The 20,457-nt window shown below is 29.0% G+C and overlaps 2 protein-coding genes across 3 annotated transcripts in view; one reads left to right on the top strand and one right to left on the bottom strand.

Annotated features, from left to right (window-relative positions):
- LOC111677239 (tyrosine-protein kinase Src64B) overlaps positions 1-2,484 on the bottom strand; it is a 54,582-nt gene extending 52,098 nt beyond the window's left edge. Inside the window, exon 1 of one of the 2 annotated variants that reach the window (XM_046950928.1) lies at positions 2,225-2,484. The gene's annotated coding sequence lies outside the window, so the exon portion shown is untranslated. Of the gene's footprint in view, positions 1-1,950; positions 2,001-2,224 lie in introns of those variants that run through there. The other variant, XM_046950930.1, reaches the window with a different exon arrangement.
- Positions 2,485-5,627: 3,143 nt separating this feature from the next.
- On the top strand, positions 5,628-13,304 carry LOC111678592 (histone deacetylase HDAC1). Its single transcript, XM_046950931.1, has 5 exons — positions 5,628-5,886; positions 6,479-6,591; positions 11,207-12,138; positions 12,211-12,509; positions 12,583-13,304. The coding sequence occupies exons 1-5, from the start codon at positions 5,844-5,846 to the stop codon at positions 12,645-12,647; spliced, it is 1,452 nt and encodes a 483-aa protein (XP_046806887.1). The 5' UTR covers positions 5,628-5,843; the 3' UTR covers positions 12,648-13,304.
- The last annotated feature ends 7,153 nt before the right edge of the window (positions 13,305-20,457 follow it).

Here is a 20,457-nt window from a genome sequence, read left to right as displayed (position 1 = left end):
GGACTAATATATGAGCTAGTCTTTGAGTAATCCAAGGACTATTGACTGACCTAGCCCATACTTCATTAAAAAATCTATTAACTAGCGTTAGGATTTGTCTATTGATAAGTATATGGAAAAGTTCACTATAGTAGTACATTGTCTGTAAAATGTCTAAGAGTCATCCCAACATAAAATTTTTCTTTTGCAACATTATTAGAAAAAGCATTACTGACAAATTGCAAAACAACATTTTTAAGTTGACACTGTTATTAAACATTTTCTGCACATTTTATTGCCAACGTTGTAAGATCTAACAACCATATATTTATAGCATATGAAATATTCTACATTGGTTATTTTTGAGTAGTGTATTAGCAAAAAGCCTAGTTTATTAATTGATTTATTAAATAGTCTTAACATTAGCCTATTCACTAGTCTAGGAAAAACATAATTGAAAAGTCTATAAATTAGTTTACGGTCTAGTATACCGATTAGTCTATTGAATCCTAGTAAAAATAACGACTTCCAAAGAAGCAAGTCGTTTAGAAAAGAGTACATAAACAAAAGCAATTTATATATGAAAAAAATTCAGACGTTTAGATCGAAAGAAACGTTTAGGCAGTGCCCTGCAAAAATTTTAACTACATGCGAGTAAAATGTATTGCTGAAAGAAATGGAAATGGAAATGTGATCAGTTTTTTACTAGTCAATTGACCGTTCTAAAGAAAAGTTTTGAAAACCAAAGATAACTTACATATAAGCAATTTATGTGAACAAAGAAATTCAGACCATTAGATAATTTCGTTCAGACACTACACTGCAAAATGTTAGACTACACGCGTCTAAAGAGTATTCCTGAAATGACTATAACTGGCGCAAAGCTAATACAAATAACTTTTGGAAAAAATATATTCTATTTAACATTGTAATGTCCTAGGTGAGGACTACGTAATATACTCATTGTATATTTAATAGCCAATTATCTAGCCTCCAGACTGGACTAATCTTTTGACTAGTCAATGGAAATTTGACCAGTTTTTTACTAGTCAATTGACCGTTCTAAATTAAAGATTTGAGAACTTGCATATAAGCGATTTATGTATGACCTTTAGATCCTTTCGTTTAGGCACTATCCTGCTAAAATTTAGACTACAGGCGTGTAAAGAGTATTCCTGAAAGGACTAGGACTGGACAAAAACTAATAAAACCTACTCCATTTAACATTGTTATGTTTTAGATGAGGACCACGTAAAATACACATGCATTACATTGGATTTATCCCAAAACTACTTCCTTGCTAATATTATGGGATGGCATGAACCGCAAAATGCCTGCATTACATAGGACTACAACATGGATCATGTAGTCCAATAATTATTACAAGAGAGTAGTTTTAGGATTACCTTATGGGATTATATACTCCAATCATTTTCGCAGGTTATCAGACGAACGGACAAAAGGATCTAAAGTCTAAGAATGAGGACGTTTAATATTTTCACTTTAATAAATCTACGATCAATATTTCGAGTGTATTACAAACAAATAACGAAATAAGTATATCACATCCCCAATTTTTTGATATAAATATACAAAATTTAAATAGTATTGAATTTTCCATCTCTGAGCAGGAATAACATGAAAACAACAACAACTAGCAGCAGCAGCAGCATAACAGACAAACTAAATACAGAAAAAAACACAACATACAAAAGATAATCAAAGAAAAAAAAGGAAAAAAGTCAACAAGAGGACAAAGAAAATAAGAAAATTAAACAAAAAAAAACTAAACTAGAAAATAAACTAAATAAAAAATTAAAGATTTAAAGAACAGAAAAAAACCAGCAGACATTGAAAATAATTTAAGAAAAAACTTAAAAGAAAAAAAAACATTTTTATTAATTAAACTCAAGTCGGGGTCTCCGCCTTCCTACACACATAAAACCCTCTCTTGCACAAAATCATACTCACAAACACTTTATCTCTTTTTTGTACAAAAATAGTAGGTTTTTTTATATATAAAAAATTATTAAACAAATTATGTTTCTTTTAATTAAAAAAAAAATTTAAAACATTTTTTCATGTTTTCTTTTATTAATTTTTAAATTTTCGTTTCTTTTTCAAGTATTAAATTTTCATCAATTAATATTTTTTTCACATGTTTTAATAACATCTTTTTATTATAATTTATTAACTATTTATTTTCTGCTTCTTGCTTTTTTTAAACCATTCTTTTAACACTTACTTTTTCACACACACACACGCACTCTGCTCAATACTTTTTTTTTTTCAAGAGAAACTTTTAATGTTTTCTTATATTTTTTTTCATCAATTAATTTAATTAATATTAATTAACAGTTAGATTTTTTCTGTAATTTCTCTATAGATATAGATTATCTTTCTTTTTTTTAAATTAACTATCGTCTATATAAAAAAATCTTTTTTTTTTTGAAGAGGAAAAAATTCTTCACACACGAACCGCACCAACCAGACTGAACGACGAAAGGAAACAAAATCGCCGCAAAACCTTACAGCAATAAGCAACTCTGTTTTTGTAATTTTATTACTGTTACCCAAATAAGCAACTCTGTTGTAATATTTCTATAAATTTATTAAAATATTGCCATTTTGATAGATTTTTATAAGGATAACTAATCACAATATTTAATATTTCTTTTAAAATGTTTAGTTTCTTTCAAGAGTGTTTACTTTTAATTCATAAATATCTTTTAAATACTTAATTTTACTACTCTGTGTGTGTAAGTTTTTCGCTTTTTCTTTACACCGGCCATTTTGTGTTTTTATTTATATTCCTTTTTGTTTTTCTTATTCGTTTATTAGCGGCGAAATAAAGTAAACAATTGTTTTATTCTCTCTCTTTTTTTTTTTTGTTGGAATAGCTCTAAAGCTGCCAGACTGGATTTTTAAATATCCAACATAATAAGAAATCGCTTAAATTATAATAAAACATAGGGTTCTTTAAATCAACTTTCGAATAATCCAACAATCGACTTTTTGTCGAAAAAAGTAGAAGTCGACTATTATTATCGTTTATGAAAAAAGTCGAATTTGTAAATTAAAGTGGAAAAAGGTCGAAAATTAGGAAAAGGTCGAAAAAAGACAAAAATTGTCTAAAAGTGGAAAAAGTAAAAACTCTAAAATAATCGGATAAAGTCGGATAAAGTCGAAAACTTGAAAATAGTAGAAAAAAATCAAAAACAGTCGGAAACACTCGAAAAAGTGGAAAAAACGTCAAAAACTCTACAACAGTCGGAAAAACTCGAAAAAGTGGAAAAAACGTCAAAAACTCTACAACAGTCGGAAAAACTCGAAAAAGTAAAAAAAAAATAATCGAAAGGTCGGAAACTCGAAAATCAAAAATAGTCAAAAATTTTAAATAAGTGGAAAAAAGTCAAAAACTCTACAATAGTCGAAAAAAGTCGGAAAAAGGCGAAAACTCGACAATAGTAGAAAAAAGCCAAAAATAGTCCAAAAGTGGAAAAAGTTAAAAACTCTAAAATAGTTGGAAAAAGTCGGATAAAGTCAAAAACTTGAAAATAGTAGAAAAATGTCAAAAATAGGCGAAAATTTTAAATAAGTGGAACAAACGTCAAAAACTCTACAACAGTCGGAAAAACTCGAAAAAGTCAAAGAATAGTCGAAAAAAAGTCGAAAACTCGCAAATCAAAAATAGTCGAAAATTGTAAATAAGTGCAAAAAAAAAGTAAAAACTCTACAATAGTTGAAGAAAGTCGGAAAAAGGCGAAAACTCGAAAATAGTAGAAAAAAGTCAAAAATAGTCGAAAAATTTTAAATAAGTGGAAAAAAGTCAAAAACTCTACAATAGTCGGAAAAAATCAAAAAATAGTCGAGAAAAGTCGAAAAATCTCGAGAAGTCAAAAAAGTAGAAAAGTCGACTATTTATAAAATACTTAAAGTCGAAAAATCTAAAAGTCGACTTTTAATTAAATGAAAAAATAAAAATAAAATGTAAAAAGCCGACCTTTAACTAAATGCAAAAAGTCGAAAAGTAGTCTTTTTGTTTCAACTATAGAACACTAGAAAAAAGTCGAAAAGAGGACGTTTAACTATATGCAAAAAGTCGAAAAGTCGACTTTTCGTTTCAACTATGGAACCCTAATAATACATATTCAATTATAAAACAAGTATGAATGTATATCAGGCATCACCGAGCATTCGATAACCTACACCAGTGAGTATGTTAAAAATATGGTGTTTTATAACAATAAAGTACTTTATTTGTTTCTTAAATTGATTCAGAAATATTTGAATTATTAATGACAAAAAAAGGGATCTTCTTTAAGAGGGGTTATACTGGGGATAAACGAAATACTTCCAAAAGAATTACATTTATCGCCACTTCCAAAATAACACTTAGTAAATTTGTTTACCTATGAAAAAGGATAAATTTTTGTTTAAAATGGAGTAGTGAATTTAGAATCAAATAAAAAGAACATCCCTCCTATGATAAGCTTATGTTGAAAGCATTACTTCTTAAGATCTTTTTCAGTACTTCCACGGAGTAAATTCTACTTCTTTTTCGCTTCTTTTGAAGTTCTTTTTTACTTTTACGTTAAAGTTATTTATGCAGAATTTAATCGTGATAGGTTGGCAGCAAATTGATTAAAATTATTAAACAATTTGCAATGGGCTATCATCAAACTACATGTAAAAATACTACCTGTAGCGTGGAGGTTTACAAGAACACGCAGACGGGCATAGCATAATCGACCCAAAAAGTAATTCTAAGCCGATTGGTATACTTAATTTTGGGTGTAAAGCTAATATTTTTGGGTGTTGCAAACATCAGCACAAACGTATAAGACCTTCCTCACTATCATTTTATTTCTATCTTGAAAGGAGGATTCACATTTACTTTGAAGTTATTTATGATGAAGTTATTTATGATGAATTTAATTTATGAATATGGGTGTTTCTTATTTTTTACAGATTGCATTTAGTAGTCTGCTGTCTTTAATTTGTTCAATGCTTGACGGAGAGGAATAAATTAATCGACTTTTAAATTGACTCGATTAGTGCGGGTTTACACTAGGAAACTTTTGAGTTTAGGTAAAAGTCGACTTCTTTTTGCATTTAGTTAAAAGTCAACTTTTCGACTTTTTTAGTTAGTTAAAAGTCGACTTTTCGACTTTTTCCGACTTTGCTACTTTTTTCGAATTTTTGACTTTTTTTCGACTTTTTGGCTATTTTTGACTTTTCGACTATTTTTAACTTTTCTACTATTTCAGACTTGACGACGATTTTCGACTTTTTTCGATTTTTAACTATTTTCGACTGTTTAACTATTTTTGTCTTTTTTTCGACTTTTCAACTATTTTCGACTTTTTGACTTTTCGACTATTTGGAACAAAATAGACGACTTCGACTTTTTTCGACAAAAGTCGATTGTTCGATTATTCCAAAGTCGATTTATACCACCCTAATGTGTAGTGTTGTTATGATTACCATAAATCTGTTTTTTTTAATCCCTGTATATTGCCAACTATAAATTGTTTTCAATTGCAAAAATACAACCCTGTTGAAAACGTATGTTACCATAACTGCAGCCAACTTCACTTTGTATATGATTAATTGACTATTCTCTTTTTACATCGCCATTCGTATAAAGTCAAAAACGAAAAAAGAATAAATATTTCTAAACATAATTCGCCCAGTAAAGACGCGCTTTTCTTAAGCACTTGAAATAAATTTAGGAAAAACGTGAAATAATTTGGGTGTTTTATAGAGTAATTAAAAAAAGAAATAAATTAAATTAGTTTAATAAATAAGAGAAATTATTAATTGAAAAGAAAACACAGTTTTTTTCGTAGACAACAAACAAAATGCAGTCGGCTACCAAGAAAAGAGTTTGTTACTATTATGACAGTAAGTAAATGTTTATTTTTTTAAAATTTTATATTAAATAAAAAATTAAGAAATTTATAAAAAATTCTAAAGAAATTTTTTAAAATTGTGTAAATTTTTAAAAAAAATAAAATTCTTGAGAAAAAAAGAAAAATTTGTAAAAATTCTCATGTTTTTTTTCGGTTAAAATTTTTTCATTTATTTCGACTGTACCAGCGGCTTTTGTTTAACAGCACACTTTTTGTGTATGTGCTAGAACGACCGTATTAAGACGTGTTCTTTTATTTGTTGTGTTTCATACTTCAATGTACATGTTGAGAAGAAAATAACAACACTACTTGTATTGTTGTTGTTGCGCGCGTCTTCGTGTTTGATAATAAAATATTTCTGAATGTTCGCAGTTGTAGTAAAAAGTATCTTGTGGGTATTTTTTCAAGTATGACGCTGAAGGTACTCTCGATTTAAATTATTAAAAATCTAAATTGTTTGTTTTATATGTTATTTTGTTTAAGAATTTTTTTTATTTTTAATGAATATTTATATTTTGTAAAATATTTCTTTAATTATTGTTTTTTTTTATAAATTATTAATAATATGTTTTTGTTGTTTTTAGGTGATATTGGCAATTACTATTATGGTCAGGGTCATCCCATGAAACCTCATCGCATACGTATGACCCATAATCTATTGCTTAATTATGGTCTCTATAGAAAAATGGAAATTTATGTAAGTAGAATTATTTTCAGTGTAGTGTTCACGAGGGCCATCAAGGCTAGTATTGAATATTAAACATAATTATAAACTTAAAAGCGCAATTCGGCGCGTTCAGTTGTATGGGGCTACGTGAAATAATGTACCAAATTTCTTTGCATTATCTCAGAAATTGCCACCTGTAGTTTAATTACAAGTTTAACATGGACGGACGGACATAAAATAGACTCAGTATACTTTAAGGTGGGTATTTGACCAATATTATTAAAATATATGTAGTATAGAATAAAAGACACATGATTTTAGTTCTTATCTTGTCTTATAAGGAGATAGAAGCTGATATATTCATTGTTGTTAAAAAAAAAAAACTTATATTATGGACATTTCTTATGGACTCTTACATTCTTGACTATTTGATTAAAATAAATGTTTTGCATTTTCAAATATGAATTAATGCAGCATCAATCTCTGAATCAATTAAATATAACAAATTTGATTAAGCATTACTTATGTATTGGTAGAGTAAATAAAGAATAATATTACTATGGTATGCAAAGGATTCTATTTGTATTGAGTAATTTTTAAAAAATAAGTAATTTCTATGAAAATATTAGGCATACTGACCATTTCACTTTGACACATAACGACCGAAGACTCTTAGATAACATTCCAATTAAGAAAAAAGTGAAAATCTGTTATCATTAAAAATAACGATTTAATTGAGAAAATGGTGAAAATCTGTGATCACTCGTAAGCGATGACAAATGAAATTTTCAAATTGTACTTTTTTATATTAGATTGTACTAAATCTAAGTTTTTAAAAAATTTATATCAATGTAGAAATAAAACATTTTATATCGACTTTTTCATTCAGTAAACTAATCAATATTTGTACTATATTAGTCAATGTACTAGTCTAATGACAAAACAATAAACTATTCCACAAAATAGATGGGTGATTAGTCTATAACAAGATAATAAACAAGTATTTTGAGTATTTTTACTAGTCCAAAGACTAATTCTAGTTTGAAGTAGTTAAAAAACTATAGATTAATCTTAAGACTAGTCAATAGACTGGTCAAAAGACATTCTATTGTCACTCTTTGGACTTGAAGATAGACTAAATACTATAGATTATTGTGTAGTCTAAAGAATAGCCCATATACTACTCCAAAGAATAGACAAGAGATCGATAAAAAGTAGAACTAAAAAATACTCTCTTTGTTAAATGTTGTCTGTTGTCTATTCCAGGGTTCATTACAATATCCTCTTCCGAGTATGAGAAATAAAAATATAATTTTAATAATTTCATATTTTAAAATTGTACATAATGGGTCATTGGTGTACACATTGTACTTTTCAAGATCGAGTGCACTAAGAAAAGTACAATTGTAACCAACCCTCCCACTCATATTTACCACCAAAAATTGATTTTTCTATGAAAAACTTAAAGTCGGCGCTAGATTCATAAATAACTTTCCAATTAAGAAAATAGTGAAAATCTGTAATCACTCATATTATCCATCAAAACTTGATCGGATCGGGTGTAAGTCTGTAAATAACGCTACAAATGAAAAAAATAGTGAAAATCTTGATCACTAAAAGTCGATTTTTTATATGAGAAACTTTAAATCGGCCGAAAATTATTAAATAACTCAACAGTTGAGTAAATAATGAAAATTATTAAATAATGCTACAATTGAAAAAATAATAAATATCTGTGATCAGTCATATTTTCCACCAAAAATTTATTTTCATATGGAAAACCTAAAATCAGCTGTATAAACTTAAAATAATGCTTCAATTATGAAAATAGTGAAAATTTGTTATCGGTCATGTTTCCCACCAAAATTAGATTTTTATATGAGAACTAGAAATCTTTCGTATATTCTTAAATTAGGCATCAATTGAGAACATACTGAAAATCTGTAATCATTCATATATCCCATCAAAACTTTATTTTTATATATAAAACTTAAAATCGGCCTTAAATTCTTATATATCGCTTCAATTGAGAAAGTAGTGAATATCAGTGATAATTTCTATTTCCCACCAAAACTTGATTTTTATATAAAAAAAAAACCTTAAAACGTAACATAATAGAAGGATGGCTTTTTAACATTAGTGACAGTGGTCAAGAAGTAAGTTTTTACTCAGAAATTTGTGCAGATATTAATTCTTAGAATAACTTTATAAAATAATAACTTACATTTATTATTTATGTTGCTTGTTTATGTATAATTATAAATCAGTAATATTTTCACATTCACTTTATTTTATTATAAACATTTAACACATTAATAGATATACTTAAAAAGGCCATAGCTATTTTCTTTTCATATTTTTATAAATTTAGCTTTTTTTCTTATTTTACTTATTTTTTTACATTAACAAAGATATTTTTATTTTCTTTTCCTATTTTTAACATAATTTTTCTTAACAAACACTTTTTTTTCATTTACATTCACACATAGATATTTTCTCTTATTAACACTCTCACTAAAAAAAAAAAAAAAACAAAACAACCAGATCTAATACTTATTTTCTTAAAAAGGCCATATTTTGCATTTCTTTATATTAGCATTTTTACTTTTTTTATTTTTATACTTTTTTTGCAAAAACAAAGATATTTCTTTGTTTCCTTTTCCTCTTTTTTACAAAACACTTTCTCTTTTTTTAACATAAACACACTTGCTCTCTTTTCTTTATTTTCTCTCATAAATTTGCTCTTTTATAAAAAAAACACCTAAACTTAATAATGATCTAAGAAAACAAAATAACGAACCGGCCGGCCAATGCAATTTGCAACAGCAAACAACGAATAGAAGAATAACGAAAAACCAACAACAACAACGAAAAGACTTTACAAACTTTTCTTAGTACAAAGCTAAGAAATTTGCAATTTTTTAAACAAAATTTTCACTTTTATCCGAACACTTTTCATTGAATAAACTTTTGAATATTGTTTATTAATGTTTATTTAACAATTTTTTAATAATTTTACTTAATTTTTTTTAACTTTTAAACCGATTTTTTATTAATTTTATTTACCGCTTACCACGAACACGTCTGTTGCAATTGCCACTTTAACTGAAACTAAAGTAGATTTTGACATTTTTGTGTCAAATTTGGAGCCAAAATTATACATGTATTAGTGAAACTTAAATTTTGTTGTTGTTTTTAGTGTTTAAATTCTAAGTAGAATATGAATAGAATGGACAAATGCAAAAATTGTTGTTATTGTACAAAGAAAATTTTAAAAAAGTTTTTTTTTTATTTTATTTTTTTTTAAATAACTAGGAATACATTTAGAATTTGTTTTAGGATTTGTTTAAGGTTTATGTATGGAATCCACTGGACACATTGAATTCCTAATGGCTGTTCCGTAGTTGTTGTAACAGCTTAAACTATACAATTTTAATCCGGGGGTTCTGTATTTAGGTCCAAGCCAAGAAATTGGGCTACTTCAATGGGGTTAGTCCATTAATCCATTGGGCTAAGTGAAGTAGGGTGGGCTGGACAGTTGAATATGTGGTGGGTATCATGGGGACCCAGTCCACAAGATGGGCATATAATGGGGACGGCACGATCTAGGCGGGAGCAGTAGGCGTTGAGCCTGTTGCTCCATCCCGATCTCAGTTGTGCCAGAGCAACTCTTGTTTTCCGCGGCAGGTTCTTCTCTACTTCTGCTATGGGCGGTGGCCGACCTCCAAGAACGACATTTATGCGGTAACTTGAAACCGCGGTATTGAAGGCGTCTCTATGAATGTCGTTCAAAGCTGCTGTATACGAAGTCCGATCTAAGGGATCCTGAACATAACTTCGTATGCTCTCTTCGTATACACGAAGGTCCTTCCTGACATGCCTCGGGGGAGCATCCAACTGTGTGATGTTAAAGTTGGGCTGTTCCGTAGTATTTGGCGATTGCCCAGATGGCTTGGGCTACTTTCAGTGTTTAGTTTAGTAAGGCTAGGTAGGCTTTAGGTAGTTGCCGGAACAGCCGGAAGATACATTTTTAGTATAAACTCCTTTTTCCATATAAAATAAGTCTTTTCCACTTGGCGGTATCTCCCCGGCGGCAATGCAGTTGATATTTTTACAATAGACTCCTTTGTCCGTATATAAGTCTTTTCCACATGGCAGCATCTCTCCGACTGATTATAAAGTTGCAGAAGCATTAGTTAATAAGTTATCTGCAAAGCCTCACTGTCAATGTGGCTAGCAATATAGTTTGCCGGAGCTGCAGTCCATATGACAATATCACCACATTGACTTGAAGACTCTTCTTTGCATCTAAACTGACACATTTGACCAACATTAGCTGTGTAGTTGTTGTTGCTGTGGTTGACAGCCCTTGGCCGAAAAATTTCGATTCATTCCGGTACGTATAACCGGCTGTCGGGGAATGGTTATGAAGGTTATGTTCAGTCTGCAATAAGAGCTATATATCGTGTCTTTATGAATATCGTCTAAAACTGCTAGTCTATATTCATTAAGTTTGAGCGTTTCTAGCGGTTTTTGTAACAAAAAAATTTCTATTCCGGAACACCAATCTTCAATTCAACATTACAACTTTAAGTCTAAATAAAAAAACATGTGTTATAATTCTTTCCTTTCTATACCTTTTTAGCGTCCTCATAAAGCCACAGCCGATGAAATGACCAAATTCCATTCGGATGAATATGTACGTTTCTTACGTTCCATACGCCCGGACAACATGACAGAATACAACAAACAAATGCAAAGATTTAATGTTGGTGAAGATTGTCCCGTCTTCGATGGTCTCTATGAGTTCTGTCAACTTTCCGCCGGTGGTTCAGTAGCGGCAGCTGTTAAACTTAATAAACAGGCCTCAGAGATTTGTATCAATTGGGGTGGTGGTTTGCATCATGCTAAAAAATCAGAAGCATCTGGTTTTTGCTATGTTAACGATATTGTTTTGGGCATATTGGAATTACTAAAGTATCATCAGCGTGTTTTGTATATTGATATTGATGTACATCATGGTGATGGTGTGGAGGAGGCTTTCTATACAACTGATCGTGTCATGACTGTTAGTTTCCATAAATATGGTGAATATTTTCCCGGAACAGGAGATTTACGTGATATTGGGGCGGGCAAGGGTAAATACTATGCTGTCAATATACCTTTACGTGATGGCATGGATGATGAAGCCTACGAGTCCATATTCCAACCTATTATATCCAAAGTAATGGAAACTTTCCAACCAGCTGCCGTGGTTTTACAATGTGGTGCTGATTCTTTAACAGGAGATCGTTTGGGTTGCTTTAATTTGACCGTTAAGGGTCATGGACGCTGTGTGGATTTTGTTAAGAAATACAATTTACCGTTCCTAATGGTGGGCGGTGGTGGTTATACCATACGTAATGTATCACGTTGCTGGACTTATGAGACATCAGTAGCGTTGGGTGTAGAAATTGCCAATGAACTGCCCTATAATGATTATTTCGAATATTTCGGACCCGATTTTAAACTACACATCAGTCCCAGTAATATGACAAATCAGAATACTACAGAATATTTGGAAAAAATCAGAAATAGGTGAGTGGTATTAAAATTAAAAATAAAACTATTTTTTAATATTTTTTTTTTTTTTTTTTCAAAATTTATTAGACTTTTTGAAAACTTACGTATGTTACCTCATGCCCCCGGTGTTCAAATACAAACCATACCAGAAGATGCCATCAATGATGAGACCGATGATGAAGATAAGGCCGACAAAGATGAACGCATAACACAGGCCGATAAAGATAAACGTATAGTGCCCGATAATGAATTCTCCGATTCAGAAGATGAGGGAGAAGGCGGCCGACGAGATCAACGTTCCTATAAGGGTCAAAGGAAAAGGCCACGTCTAGAAAAAGATGGTAAAGTAACAGAGAATACCGAAGCTCAAGATGATAAAGAAAAAAGTGAGCAATTTTTTTCAAATAATTTTGTTACCAAAAAAATTAAATATTAAACGTTTCTTTCTCTTTATTTTAGTGGATACAACAGAAAGTGAAGAACCTGCTAAAAGTGAAGATGCCAAAAAAGAAAACAACATATGACGTGGTGGCCGTAATTGGTTATAGAAACCAATAAAACGTACATCGAAATTTAAACCTAATTTAACATAGCGTTTATTTTAATTTAATTTAAAAAAAAGTTGTACTTTTATGCAATTTATGTTGTTTCGAAAACTTTTTTCAAAGGCCCACGAGTTTTTTTGTTTCCTTTTTTTTCTTAGTACCTTTCAAAAGTACAGTCCCACACACACACATACATAATACTATTTAAAAATACTTAAAAAGTACTTTTTTTCCATTACAAAAACTCAAACTAAAAGCCAGCATATTAAAAAAAAGTCGTCTATATTTTTAAGTTAAGATGTAAATTATATAATAACACTCCACTCCATCCTCCCCATAACATCATACACTTTCACTTTTAAGCTAAGATTTTATTAAAAAAAAGTTTTATTTCAAAAAAACAATTTTACTTAGAATTTTTAACACATTTCTTGAAGAGTAATTTAAGTGAAAGTTTAATTGCAACATGATATAAACAATTTATATATATAATATTACTATATGTTCTTTATTTATTTTCATAAAATAAACAAAACAAATAGATTTCTAAATATTTATGTCTACCTATGTGTGAATATCATCAATAATAATTATTATTATAGTAAAAAATAAAAAGAAGAAAAGAAAAATTTAAAACGAATATAAATTAAAGAGTGAAATTTTAACAAAAATATGTGGAAAATTTTATTTTTTTATTATTTAAGAAGAAATTTTCCTTTTAGCTATCTATCTATCTATCTATCTATCTATCTATCTATATATTCATCTATCTATCTATATATTCATCTATCTATCTATATATTCATCTATCTATCTATCTATCTATCTATCTATCTATCTATCTATCTATCTATCTATCTATCTATCTATCTATCTATCTATCTATCTATCTATCTATCTATCTATCTATCTATCTATCTATCTATCTATCTATCTATCTATCTATCTATCTATCTATCTATCTATCTATCTATCTATCTATCTATCTATCTATTTATTTATCTATAACTGTGATTTTTGATCGGACGGTCATCGTATTGATATAGAAAATTAATGAAGAGATTGAAAAAGTAATCCCGTAACTGACTTCTACCGAGCAGTTGTAGTTCTTCTTTAACAATTTGCATAATAGTACTATGGAAAGGCTCTTTTTATAGATACATATTTTGCTCCAATGCACATTATGCACATTAGGGCATGTTTTACAGGGCGGCAATAAGAGTCCGGTTAGGAAGATGGTATCGTCTTAATATTTGTCTAGTCTCCCCGGTGGCATTTTATATAGAACTAACACATGCATTCAATCCTATTGATTGCATCACATACTTAACAGTTTTGGACGACACTCATTAATACACTGTTCATCTATGAAGCTTCAATTGCATACTCCAGGAAGTCTCTGCTACTAAAGAAGAGTTTAAGGTCTAGATGGTGTTCCTAATTCCAAGTTACGTGCACAGTAGGGATGCCTTCCATTTCGCAAAGGCAGGCTAACACTTGACATTTGTTCTCATAGATCGACAACAGTTATTTGCAGACGCCGGGTTGTTAGTTTGGATGCAAATAAGAGTTTAGAATTTAAAGTTGACATATTGTCTTAGGGACTGCAGCTCCGGCAAACTACATTGCTAGCTGGAACGATTTTGTCGCAGAAAAAAACATGAAAAAACGAGTAATGTAAGAGAGTCATTGATGTAACACAGTTGTAGCCTTTCCGGAGACATGTTAGACAGAATATACTTTTATGTAATAGTTTCAAAGACATCTAATCCGCGGTTTCAGGAAACCGATAAGTAAACCGCTGCCCTTCAAATACACATGCCGGCTGGCTTCTTAAAAAGAAATAAGTATCTTCCATAGTAAATAAATGTGTTTATGATGAAGTTACGGCTTAATGTCTACTACATTGCCGCGGGGAAGATGCTTCCAAGTGGAAAATACTTATTAAATATGGAAAAAGGAGTCTAAGGTAAGAATCTTCCGGCTTAATAACTTCTGTTCCGGCAACTACATTAGAAATACTAAACCAAATCCGCTAAGCAGTCACATTCACATGGACAGTATGGCTTTGCTGGTAGTTTAATGACTATTGCTCCGGCAACTACATTGCCGCCGGGGAGATGCTGCCAATTGGAAAAGACTTATTATATATGGAAAAAGGAGTTTACACTAAAAGTGTGTCTTCCGGCTGTTCCGGCAACTACATTAGCCTGCAACCTGGGCAGTCGCCGCATACTACTGAACATCTATTAGGAATTCACTGTGACCAGTGGACTCCATACATAAAGCTTAAACAAATCCTAAAACTAATTCCAAATGGATTCCTGGTTATTTAAAAAAAAAATAAAAAAGTTCTTAAAATTTTCTTTTACAATAACAACAATTTTTGCATTTGTCCATTCTATTCATATTCTACTTTAATTTTCAACACTAAAAACAACAACAAAATTTAAGTTTCACTAATACATGTATAATTTTGGCTCCAAATTTGACACAAAAATGTCAAAATCTACTTCAGTTTCAGTTAAAGTGGCAATTGCAACAGACGTGTTCGTGGTAAGCGGTAAATAAAATTAATAAAAAATCGGTTTAAAAGTTAAAAACATTAAGTAAAATTATTAAATAATTGTTAAATAAACATTAATAAACAATATGCAAAAGTTTATTTAATGAAAAGTGTTCGGGTAAAAGTGAAAATTTTGTTTAAAAAATTGCAAATTTCTTAGCTTTGTACTAAGAAAAGTTTGTAAAGTCTTTTCGTTGTTGTTGGTTTTTTCGTTATTCTTCTATTCGTTGTTTGCTGTTGCAAATTGCATTGGCCGGTCGGTCGGTTCGTTATTTTGTTTTCTTAGATCATTATTAAGTTTAGGTGTTTTTTATAAAAGATCAAATTTATGAGAGAATATAAAGAAAAGAGAGAAAGTGTGTTTATGTTTGAAAAAGAAAAGAGAAAGTGTTTTTGTAAAAAAGAGGAAAGGGAAATAAAGAAATATCTTTGTTTTTGCAAAAAAAAAAGTATAAAATAAAAAAAGAAAAAAATGCAAATTAAAAGAAATGCAAAATATGGCCTTTTTAAGAAAATAAGTATGAAAAGTGTTAAGTGTAAATGTTATTATTGTTATTAGATCGGGCTGTTTTGTTTTTTTAGAGTGTTAGTAAGAGAAAATATTTATGTGTGAATGTAAATGAAAAAAAGTGTTTATGTTAAGAAAAATTATGTTAAAAATAGGAAAGGGAAATAAAAATATCTGTGTAAATGTAAAAAAAAAATAAATAAAATTAAATAAGTAAAATAATAAAAAGCTAATTATATAAAAAATATGCAAAATAAGCAAAGTAAAAAAATATATAAATTAGCTATGGCCTTTTTAAGAAAATATATCTATAAATGTGTTTAAATGTTAATAATAAAATAAAGTGAAAGTGAAAATAATAATGATTTAATATTGTACATAAACAAGCAACATAAATAATAAATGTAAGTTATTATTTTATATAGAAAAATTATTCTACAAATTAATATCAACACAAATATAAAATTTCTGATTAAAAAACTATACTTCTTGACCACTGTTACTAATGTTAAAAAAAAACTCTCCTTTTTGTCATCTTACGTCTATTTGGTGGGAAATAGAAGTGATCACTGATACTCACTATTTTCTTAATAGGAGCGGTATATACATAAAGATTTAATAAAATCCATTTTTGGTGGCAAAAATTATTGATTACAGATATTCACTTTTTTCTTAATTGGAGCGTTATTTAAGGATTAATGGCCAATTTGAATTTCTTTCTTAATTAGAGTGTAATTAAAGGATTTTCGGCCGATTTTATGTTTTTGATATAAAAATGGAGTTTTGGTGGGAAATAGAAGTGATTAAAGATTTTCACTATTTTCCCAATTGGACCATTATTTAAGGATTTAAGGCCGATTTGAAGTTTTTTATATACAAAAATCGAGTTTTGGTGGGAAATAGAAGTGATTACTGATATTCACTATTTCTCTAATTGGAGGGTTTTTTAAGGATTTGAAGAAATTTTTTATATAAAAATAGATTTTTGAAAAAAAAGTGATTACAGATTTTCACTATTTTCTTAATTAGACCATTATTTAAGGATTTAAGGCCGATTTTAAGTTTTGTTATATAAAAATCGAGTTTTGGTGGGAAATATAAGTGATTACATATTTTCACTACTTCTCTAATTGGAGCGTTTTTATAGATTTATTGCCAATTTTAGGTTTTTCATATAAAAATCGATTTTGGGTGGGAAAAAGAATTGTTTACAGATTTTTAGAAATTTCTTAATTTGAGCGTTATTTAAGAATATACGGCCAGTTTTAGGGTTTTTATATAAAAATCGATTCTTGATGGGAATGATCACTTTTTTATTAGGAGCGTTATTTAAGGATTTACGGCCGATTTAAAGTTTTTGATATAAAAATCGAGTTTTGGTGGGGAAAAAGAAAGAATTGGAAATCTTAAAGAAAATTTGTCACAAAAAAGTAGTTAAAAGTTTTTGAGTTGAAAATGAAACCTTTTTATATTTAATTTCTTTTTTGTTTTTTCTCTAAGACAGACAGGTAAATAATATAGATGGAATGTACAGATTCCCAGCTTTCATTTGATACCTATATTAGCATTATAAAATACATATAAATATTTTAAATATTCGTTTGTAGTCCTTTAAACTTTAAAAACCTTTTATAAGGACATACAAATCGGAGTACGCAATTCTATAAGTGGAATCTATTTTCACATGCTTATCAACTTTTCTATGTGTGAATGCTTTTTTCAAAATTGTTACAGGGTGTATATGAAGAAAATTTTTGTTAAAGGAAAAAAAACATCTAGTTTCCTTTTATTCGAATAACCGAATAATTTTTAATTATCCGATTATTAACAGGCTAACGTAAAACGTCAAATAATTATTTGTCGAATAAACCGAATAAGACAAAAACCTATTTTATGTATTTTTTTTTCAAAAATTCAGTTTTAATAGGAAATAGAAGTGATCACAGATTTTCAGTATTTTCTCAATTGGAGCATTTTTTAAGGTTTTACGACCGATTTTAATTTTTTCATATAAACATCGAATTTTACAGATTTTTACTATTTCTAGAATTGGAGCATTTTTAAAGGTTTTCGATAAAAAAAAATCGAGTTTTGGTGAGATATTTCACATGAGATTTTCACTATTTTCTTATTCAGAGCGTTATTAAGGAATATACTGCCGATTTTTGGTTTTTCATATAAAAATCGATATACGCCAAGTTTTTTATATAAATGTTTGAGTTTCGTGAGGAAATATAAGTGATCACAGATTTTCATTATTTTTTCAATTGGATTTAAGGATTTTCTTCCGATTTTTACTATTTTCTCTATTTGATCGGTATTTAAGCATTTGCGGTAAGTTTTAAGTTTTTCTTATAATAATAAAATTTTGGTAGGAAATATAAGTGATTACAGATTTTCACTAAGTTCTTAATTGGAGCGTAATTTTTCATATAAAAATCGATATACGGCCAATTTTAAGATATTTTCGGAAATAGAAGTGATCAGAGATTTTCACAATATTCTTAATTAGAGCCGATTTTAAGATTTTCTTATAAAAACAGATTTTTGATGGGAAATACAAGTAATCACAGATTTTCACTATTTTCTCAATTGGTGCGTTATTCCTATTTCACTATTTTCTTAATTGAAGCGTTATTTAAGGATTTACGGCGGATTTTAAGTTTTTAGTATAAAAATCGAGTTTTGGTGGGAAATAGAAGTGATTACAGATTTTCATTACTTTCTCATCTCGAGTGGTATTTAAGGATTTACGGCCGATTTTAGGATTTTCATATAATAAATAATTTTTGGTGGGAAATATGAATGATTAAAGATTTTCACTATTTTCTTATTTGTACCATTAGCTTCAGACTACAATTGGACTCTATTGGGTGCTTTAGTACCATAAAATTACTAGATCTATTATTCATAAAAAGTTTCCACAATATGAGATTTTACCCCTTTTTAATCCCCCTGCTTGGTAAAAATTACTAAAAAAAAATTATTTGCCTTACAATAAAGAAATTATGATTTATATCCACACCATCAAGGTTGATATGGTGAGATATATATACATATAATGTCCAGAAAATTTAAAAAATATTTAGATATAGCTTTAAATACATTTGCGTACGATGAAATAAATAGAAAACTTATTGCAATTATTTAATTTAACAGACCTACTTGGTGCTATGCATGCAAGTGGACCTATACAGTCATTCATAAATTTATACACTGATTGGATGTTAACAATAAAAACAAGTAAGAAATTATTGGCGTATGGGTCAAATGAGGCCCATTAACCATTTTCAATACGCTTTGTTTATTTCATTGAATTATCTTCAAAATTGCGAGCTGTAGTTTGATTACAAGGTTTATATGGACGAACGGACAGAAAATGATTCTGAGCCGATTGGTATACTTTAAGGTGTAGGTACAGGACCAATATTATAGTGCGTACAATCCCACTAAAGTGGCGTATGTTATATTTAGTCTGCAAGTGGTGCCCCTTCTTCTACTTGCCACAAAAAAAAGCAGAACTTCCAAAGAAGCAAAATAATAAATACAATTTACTTTATGGAAGTACTGAAAAAAAACAGAAGAAGTGATGATTTTAACACATCTGAAGACATTCTCAGGAAGTTATTTTTATGTTTTCTTTTTTTAAGTTATTAGGAAGTAAAATGGTAGTATTATAGAATAAAAGTTATTTGACTTAATAATATTAACATAAATAAATGAAAAGCACTTATAAATCAACTACAAAAAAACCTTAAATTTAAAAATGAATGCTTTTCGCTTCTAAGGAAGTCAATAAACATCACTTTAATAGAAGGTAAACAAATTCACTTAGTGCTACTTTTGAAGTCGTGATAAATTTTATTCTTTTGGAAGTACTTCGTTTTATTTTTGCTGAGTTCTTGTACATACATACTAGTATTTTCCATAAAAACTCTAACAATTAAACAATTATCGCTTCATTTCCTGCAGGAAACTAATTCATTTTAACTCTGTTACCGATGCATTATTAAATAAATACTTAGCGAATACTAAAACCTCAGGTTTTAGAAATTAATTTCGTTTTTTGAATTCGCCGCAAATTGTTTACTACTGCCTTAGCAAAGACAACAACGTTTCTGCTTCTGGAAAATTCACCACATTGTTGTCATTTTATTTCCTACGTAAGTGTTGACAGTTTCCTTCTTCGTTTTTAAATTGGAAACATTTTCTGAATCGATGGTATGCGTCCATGTCAACCTTGAAATCATCTACAAATCCTAATTTATAAGAAATGTAATATGAAGCTCATAAATATCTTAAATTCTTTAGTATATCCACAAAATCGGCCGAACTTACATATGATTGATTTGGGGGTCAAATGACCGTGCCTTATTTGACCCTCGCCCCTTATAATTTGACTTAAACGACCATAATTCTTTTATAAACACTAGCTTTAGAATAAATTTATCTATAACTAACTTTTACATGATTGATGTGGAGTTGATGACATTCTATATAAGACTACAGTTTTGAGTCTACATTCTGTTTTACATTTCCCTACAAATTTCTTAAATAAATACTTACCGCTCTACTATTACACAAAGAAATTACAACAAAACTTTAATTTTATAATACATAGTTTAATTTTATAACAAATTTATTATTTGTCTAACTAAAATCTAAAAAAACAAAATACTTTTCTTTTTTAACTTAAGACTAAACAATTTGAGACT

This window comes from Lucilia cuprina, chromosome 5 (genome assembly GCF_022045245.1).
Source record: "Lucilia cuprina isolate Lc7/37 chromosome 5, ASM2204524v1, whole genome shotgun sequence".
Lineage (NCBI taxonomy): Eukaryota > Metazoa > Arthropoda > Insecta > Diptera > Calliphoridae > Lucilia > Lucilia cuprina.
The sequence above is the reverse complement of the archived record's forward strand: the minus strand, read 5'-3'. Positions and strand labels throughout refer to the sequence as shown.

What these genes read in the sequence shown, in the direction of transcription:
- LOC111678592 (XM_046950931.1), top strand. Translation starts at nt 5,844, where the DNA reads ATGCAGTCGGCTACCAAGAAAAGAGTTTGTTACTATTATGACA. An exon ending in AGTTTGTTACTATTATGACA is followed by an intron (nt 5,887 to 6,478) that starts GTAAGTAAATGT and finishes TGTTGTTTTTAG; the next exon opens with GTGATATTGGCAATTACTAT. An exon ending in ATAGAAAAATGGAAATTTAT is followed by an intron (nt 6,592 to 11,206) that starts GTAAGTAGAATT and finishes ATACCTTTTTAG; the next exon opens with CGTCCTCATAAAGCCACAGC.